Source organism: Oncorhynchus masou, unplaced genomic scaffold (assembly GCF_036934945.1).
Source record: "Oncorhynchus masou masou isolate Uvic2021 unplaced genomic scaffold, UVic_Omas_1.1 unplaced_scaffold_877, whole genome shotgun sequence".
Classification (NCBI taxonomy): domain Eukaryota; kingdom Metazoa; phylum Chordata; class Actinopteri; order Salmoniformes; family Salmonidae; genus Oncorhynchus; species Oncorhynchus masou.
In genome coordinates this window covers 75001-82500 of record NW_027015233.1, presented here as the reverse complement: position 1 = coordinate 82500, position 7500 = coordinate 75001, and the positions used below count along the sequence as shown (strand labels likewise).

General features: G+C 54.3%; 1 protein-coding gene across 1 annotated transcript in view; it reads right to left on the bottom strand.

Moving 5' to 3' along the window:
* Nucleotides 1-7500, bottom strand: part of LOC135537956 (tuberin-like) — a gene marked incomplete at its 3' end in the record, with an annotated part of 80795 nt that overhangs the window by 51971 nt on the left and 21324 nt on the right. Inside the window, 3 exon segments of the mRNA XM_064963964.1 lie at nt 5418-5573; nt 5673-5754; nt 6197-6300. Coding sequence (XP_064820036.1) covers nt 5418-5573; nt 5673-5754; nt 6197-6300 — 342 coding nt within the window.

Sequence of the window (7500 nt, the reverse complement as noted above, 5' to 3'; positions counted from 1 at the left end):
CCCTGTGTATGACCAATCACATCTGCTAGCCATGTGTATGTGACCAATAACATCTGCTAACCCTGTGTATGTGACCAATAACATCTGCTAACCATGTGTATGTGACCAATAACATCTGCTAACCATGTGTATGTGACCAATCACATCTGCTAACCCTGTGTATGTGACCAATAACATCTGCTAACCCTGTGTATGTGACCAATAACATCTGCTAGCCCTGTGTATGTGACCAATAACATCTGCTAACCGTGTGTATGTGACCAATAACATCTGCTAACCATGTGTATGTGACCAATAACATCTGCTAACCCTGTGTATGTGACCAATCACATCTGCTAACCCTGTGTATGTGACCAATAGCATCTGCTAACCCTGTGTATGTGACCAATAACATCTGCTAACCCTGTGTATGTGACCAATCACATCTGCTAACCCTGTGTATGTGACCAATAGCATCTGCTAACCCTGTGTATGTGACCAATAACATCTGCTAACCATGTGTATGTGACCAATAGCATCTGCTAGCCATGTGTATGTGACCAATAGCATCTGCTAACCCTGTGTATGTGACCAATAGCATCTGCTAGCCATGTGTATGTGACCAATAGCATCTGCTAACCCTGTGTATGTGACCAATAACATCTGCTAACCCTGTGTATGTGACCAATAGCATCTGCTAACCCTGTGTATGTGACCAATCACATCTGATTTGACGTATGTATGAAGCCCTTTCTCCATTCTACAGAAACCCAGTCTAAAATCCCAAACAGCAAGCAATGCAGTTGTAGAAGCAGGGATTCGAGCGAGAGAGAGAACAACCTCTCACAAACAAACACCTTTCATACCTTTAAAAGGGACTATCTGCAGTTGCTGCATCCTTCAGAGGACTCCAATGATCGATAGGTACCCGCTGAATCATGAAGAGTATAACTTCCACATGCTCGCTCTGATATTCTGAGTTATTTGTCTTTATGGGTGGTTGATCCTTGCTTCCGCAGCTCTGTCTATGAATCTGAGAGAGGTTACATTTCTCATGCTTCATCCCTCATCCTCCAACGGTTACATTGTCTCCTACCCTCTGGGAGGCTGGTGAAGTGGTGTGTGTCTCTTACCCTCCAGGAGGCTGGTGAAGTGGTGTGTGTGTCTCCTACCCTCCAGGAGGCTGGTGAAGTGGTGTGTGTGTCTCCTACCCTCCAGGAGGCTGGTGAAGTGGTGTGTGTTTCCTACCCTCTAGGAGGCTGGTAAAGTGGTGTGTGTGTTTCCTACCCTCTAGGAGGCTGGTAAAGTGGTGTGTGTGTCTCCTACCCTCCAGGAGGCTGGTGAAGTGGTGTGTCTCCTACCCTCCAGGAGGCTGGTGAAGTGGTGTGTCTCCTACCCTCCAGGAGGCTGGTGAAGTGGTGTGTCTCCTACCCTCCAGGAGGCTGGTGAAGTGGTGTGTGTTTCCTACCCTCTAGGAGGCTGGTAAAGTGGTGTGTGTGTCTCCTACCCTCCAGGAGGCTGGTGAAGTGGTGTGTCTCCTACCCTCCAGGAGGCTGGTGAAGTGGTGTGTGTGTGTGTGTGTCTCCTACCCTCCAGGAGGTTGATGAAGTGGTGTGTGTCTCCTACCCTCCAGGAGGCTGGTGAAGTGGTGTGTGTGTGTCTCCTACCCTCCAGGAGGCTGGTGAAGTGGTGTGTGTGTGTGTCTCCTACCCTCCAGGAGGCTGGTGAAGTGGTGTGTGTGTGTGTCTCCTACCCTCCAGGAGGCTGGTGAAGTGGTGTGTGTCTCCTACCCTCCAGGAGGTTGGTGAAACGGTGTGTGTGTCTCCTACCCTCCAGGAGGCTGGTGAAGTGGTGTGTGTGTGTGTGTGTGTCTCCTACCCTCCAGGAGGCTGGGGAAGTGGTGTGTGTGTGTGTGTGTGTGTGTGTCTCCTACCCTCCAGGAGGTTGATGAAGTGGTGTGTGTCTCCTACCCTCCAGGAGGCTGGTGAAGTGGTGTGTGTCTGTGTCTCCTACCCTCCAGGAGGCTGGTGAAGTGGTGTGTGTCTGTGTCTCCTACCCTCCAGGAGGCTGGTGAAGTGGTGTGTGTGTCTCCTACCCTCCAGGAGGCTGGTGAAGTGGTGTGTGTGTCTCCTACCCTCCAGGAGGCTGGTGAAGTGGTGTGTGTGTCTCCTACCCTCCAGGAGGCTGGTGAAGTGGTGTGTGTGTCTCCTACCCTCCAGGAGGCTGGTGAAGTGGTGTGTGTGTCTCCTACCCTCCAGGAGGCTGGTGAAGTGGTGTGTGTGTCTCCTACCCTCCAGGAGGCTGGTGAAGTGGTGTGTGTGTCTCCTACCCTCCAGGAGGCTGGTGAAGTGGTGTGTGTGTCTCCTACCCTCCAGGAGGCTGGTGAAGTGGTGTGTGTGTCTCCTACCCTCCAGGAGGCTGGTGAAGTGGTGTGTCTCCTACCCTCCAGGAGGCTGGTGAAGTGGTGTGTGTGTGTGTGTGTGTGTGTGTGTGTGTGTGTGTGTGTGTGTGTGTGTGTGTGTGTGTGTGTGTGTCTCCTACCCTCCAGGAGGCTGGTGAAGTGGTGTGTGTGTGTGTGTGTGTGTGTGTCTCCTACCCTCCAGGAGGTTGATGAAGTGGTGTGTGTCTCCTACCCTCCAGGAGGCTGGTGAAGTGGTGTGTGTGTGTCTCCTACCCTCCAGGAGGCTGGTGAAGTGGTGTGTGTGTGTGTGTGTCTCCTACCCTCCAGGAGGCTGGTGAAGTGGTGTGTGTCTCCTACCCTCCAGGAGGTTGGTGAAACGGTGTGTGTGTCTCCTACCCTCCAGGAGGCTGGTGAAGTGGTGTGTGTGTGTGTCTCCTACCCTCCAGGAGGCTGGTGAAGTGGTGTGTGTGTCTCCTACCCTCCAGGAGGCTGGGGAAGTGGTGTGTGTGTGTGTGTGTGTGTGTCTCCTACCCTCCAGGAGGTTGATGAAGTGGTGTGTGTCTCCTACCCTCCAGGAGGCTGGTGAAGTGGTGTGTGTCTCCTACCCTCCAGGAGGCTGGTGAAGTGGTGTGTGTCTGTGTCTCCTACCCTCCAGGAGGCTGGTGAAGTGGTGTGTGTGTCTCCTACCCTCCAGGAGGCTGGTGAAGTGGTGTGTGTGTCTCCTACCCTCCAGGAGGCTGGTGAAGTGGTGTGTGTGTCTCCTACCCTCCAGGAGGCTGGTGAAGTGGTGTGTGTGTCTCCTACCCTCCAGGAGGCTGGTGAAGTGGTGTGTGTGTCTCCTACCCTCCAGGAGGCTGGTGAAGTGGTGTGTGTGTCTCCTACCCTCCAGGAGGCTGGTGAAGTGGTGTGTGTGTCTCCTACCCTCCAGGAGGCTGGTGAAGTGGTGTGTGTGTCTCCTACCCTCCAGGAGGCTGGTGAAGTGGTGTGTGTGTCTCCTACCCTCCAGGAGGCTGGTGAAGTGGTGTGTGTCTCCTACCCTCCAGGAGGCTGGTGAAGTGGTGTGTGTGTGTGTCTCCTACCCTCCAGGAGGTTGATGAAGTGTTGTGTGTCTCCTACCCTCCAGGAGGCTGGTGAAGTGGTGTGTGTGTGTGTGTGTGTGTCTCCTACCCTCCAGGAGGTTGATGAAGTGGTGTGTGTCTCCTACCCTCCAGGAGGCTGGTGAAGTGGTGTGTGTGTGTGTGTCTCCTACCCTCCAGGAGGTTGATGAAGTGGTGTGTGTCTCCTACCCTCCAGGAGGCTGGTGAAGTGGTGTGTGTGTTTCCTACCCTCCAGGAGGCTGGTGAAGTGGTGTGTGTCTCCTACCCTCCAGGAGGCTGGTGAAGTGGTGTGTGTGTCTCCTACCCTCCAGGAGGCTGGTGAAGTGGTGTGTGTGTCTCCTACCCTCCAGGAGGCTGGTGAAGTGGTGTGTGTCTCCTACCCTCTGAATGATGTCCAGGAGGCTGGTGAAGTGGTGTGTGTGTCTCCTACCCTCCAGGAGGCTGGTGAAGTGGTGTGTGTTTCCTACCCTCTGAATGATGTCCAGGAGGCTGGTGAAGTGGTGTGTGTCTCCTACCCTCCAGGAGGCTGGTGAAGTGGTGTGTGTCTCCTACCCTCCAGGAGGCTGGTGAAGTGGTGTGTTGTTTCCTACCCGTTGAATGATGTCCAGGAGGCTGGTGAAGTGGTGTGTGTGTCTCCTACCCTCCAGGAGAATGGTGAAGTGGTGTGTGTCTCCTACCCTCCAGGAGGCTGGTGAAGTGGTGTGTGTTTCCTACCCTCCAGGAGGCTGGTGAAGTGGTGTGTGTTTCCTACCCGCTGAATGATGTCCAGGAGGCTGGTGAAGTGGTGTGTGTCTCCTACCCTCCAGGAGGCTGGTGAAGTGGTGTGTGTTTCCTACCCTCTGAATGATGTCCAGGAGGCTGGTGAAGTGGTGTGTGTTTCCTACCCTCCAGGAGGCTGGTGAAGTGGTGTGTGTCTCCTACCCTCCAGGAGGCTGGTGAAGTGGTGTGTGTGTTTCCTACCCTCCAGGAGGCTGGTGAAGTGCTGTGTGTGTTTCCTACCCTCCAGGAGGCTGGTGAAGTGGTGTGTGTTTCCTACCCTCTGAATGATGTCCAGGAGGCTGGTGAAGTGGTGTGTGTGTTTCCTACCCTCCAGGAGGCTGGTGAAGTGGTGTGTGTGTTTCCTACCCTCCAGGAGGCTGGTGAAGTGGTGTGTGTCTCCTACCCTCCAGGAGGCTGGTGAAGTGGTGTGTGTGTTTCCTACCCTCCAGGAGGCTGGTGAAGTGGTGTGTGTGTTTCCTACCCTCCAGGAGGCTGGTGAAGTGGTGTGTGTCTCCTACCCTCCAGGAGGCTGGTGAAGTGTTGTGTGTGTTTCCTACCCTCTGAATGATGTCCAGGAGGCTGGTGAAGTGGTGTGTTTCTCCTACCCTCCAGGAGGCTGGTGAAGTGGTGTGTGACTCCTACCCTCCAGGAGGCTGGTAAAATGGTGTGTGTCTCCTACCCTCTGAATGATGTCCAGGAGGGTGGTGAAGTGGTGTGTGTCTCCTACCCTCCAGGAGGCTGGTAAAGTGGTGTGTGTGTCTCCTACCCTCCAGGAGGCTGGTGAAGTGGTGTGTGTGTCTCCTACCCTCCAGGAGGCTGGTGAAGTGGTGTGTGTCTCCTACCCTCCAGGAGGCTGGTGAAGTGGTGTGTGTCTCCTACCCTCCAGGAGGCTGGTGAAGTGGTGTGTGTCTCCTACCCTCCAGGAGGCTGGTGAAGTGGTGTGTGTGTCTCCTACCCTCCGGTAGGCTGGTGAAGTGGTGTGTGTCTCCTACCCTCTGAATGATGTCCAGGAGGCTGGTGAAGTGGTGTGTGTGTCTCCTACCCTCTGAATGATGTCCAGGAGGCTGGTGAAGTGGTGTGTGTCTCCTACCCTCTGAATGATGTCCAGGAGGCTGGTGAAGTGGTGTGTGTGTGTGTCTCCTACCCTCCAGGAGGCTGGTGAAGTGGTGTGTGTCTCCTACCCTCTGAATGATGTCCAGGAGGCTGGTGAAGTGGTGTGTACTACAGCTCTCAGCCAGGTCCACCAGTAGCTGGGTAGCCTGTCTCCTCACAGCCAGGTCTCTGTCCTCTGCTATCCCACTGAGCTGAGGAACCACCACCACCTCGATCAGCTCCTCCTGGGAAGGAGACGACAGAATGAACACGCAGGGAGAGATGGAGAGAACGGGAGAGGGGGTGAAGGAGAATAGTTTGATGGTGAGTGAGTGGGTGAGTACCTCGTAGAGCTGGCGGTTGGTGCTGAGGACAAAGGAGAGGATGTGAAGCACTTTGATCCTGATCACACTACGACTCTCATTCCTGGGGGGGAAAGAGAGAGAGACCCAGAGAGAGGAGAGAGAGATACAGAAAGAGAGAGAGACCCAGAGAGAGCGAGAGAGACCCAGAGAGAGATACAGAGAGAGAGAGAGAGAGAGAGAGAGAAAGAGAGAGAGAAAGAGAGAGAGAGAGACCCAGAGAGAGAGAGAGAGAGACCGAGACCCAGAGAGAGAGAGAGAGAGACAGACAGACAGAGAGAGAGACAGAGAGAGAGACAGAGAGAGAGACAGAGAGAGACAGAGAGAGAGACAGAGAGAGAGAGAAGCAGTTTAACACAAACTTTCTTTCCCTAAATAATGTTCAACATAAGACGGGAATGACAATCACTCAACGGGCACCTATAACAACTTTTAGTTTGATTTTTGTTTCCATGGCGACTGCCTGTGTTGGTATCCGTGGCGACCATACAGCACGATACAGTTACCTGAAGAACTTCTCCATAAGGCGGTGGAGGCTCTGGATCCACCCGTCTTTAGCTGGCTGGATGGACTGGGCCCGGTACGATATCAGAGTCAGCACCGACGCATCCTGATGACATCACAACAACAACTCCTTATAAGAACAATGGAAGACAAAGTGAAGGCAAATAACAGACATCACACACAGATTGAGAGACACAGACGGAAAAAAGAGCAAGAGAAGGGCCGATGAGAGGAGGAAAGGAGAAGAGGAGGAAGAGGAAGGCCGATGAGAGGAGGAAAGGAGAAGAGGAGGAAGAGGAAGGCCGATGAGAGGAGGAAAGGAGAAGAGGAGGGCCGATGAGAGGAGGAAAGGAGAAGAGGAGGAAGAGGAAGGCCGATGAGAGGAGGAAAGGAGAAGAGGAGGAAGAGGAAGGCCGATGAGAGGAGGAAAGGAGAAGAGGAGGAAGAGGAAGGCCGATGAGAGGAGGAAAGGAGAAGAGGAGGAAGAGGAAGGCCGATGAGAGGAGGAAAGGAGAAGTGGGGGAGAGGAGGAAATGAGAAGAGGGGGAGAGGAGGAAAGGAGGAAAGGAGAAGAGGGGGAGAGGAGGAAAGGAGAAGAGGGGGAGAGGAGGAAAGGAGAAGAGGAGGAAGAGGAGGGCCGATGAGAGAAGGAAAGGAGAAGAGGGGGAAGAGGAGGGCCGATGAGAGGAGGAAAGGAGAAGAGGGGGAAGAGGAGGGCCGATGAGAGGAGGAAAGGAGAAGAGGAGGAGGAGGAGGGCCCGTGAGAGGAGGAAAGGAGAAGAGGAGGAGGGCCGATGAGAGGAGGACAGGAGAAGAGGAGGAGGAGGAGGGCCGATGAGAGGAGGAAAGGAGAAGAGGAGGAGGAGGAGGGCCGATGAGAGGAGGAAAGGAGAAGAGGAGGAGGAGGAGGGCCGATGAGAGGAGGAAAGGAGAAGAGGAGGAGGGCCGATGAGAGGAGGACAGGAGAAGAGGAGGAAGAGGACGGCCGATGAGAGGAGTAAAGGAGAAGAGGGGGAAGAGGAGGGCCTATGAGAGGAGTAAAGGAGAAGAGGAGAATAGGGGGAAGAGGAGGAGAGGAGAAGAGGTGGGCCTATGAGAGGAGAAGAGGAGAAGACGGGGAAGAGGGGGAAGTGGAGGGCCTATGAGAGGAGGAAAGGAGGAAAGGAGAAGAGGAGGAAGAGGAGGAGAGGAGAAGAGGTGGGCCTATGAGAGGAGAAGAGGAGAAGACGGGGAAGAGGGGGAAGTGGAGGGCCTATGAGAGGAGGAAAGGAGGAAAGGAGAAGAGGAGGAAGAGGAGGAGAGGAGA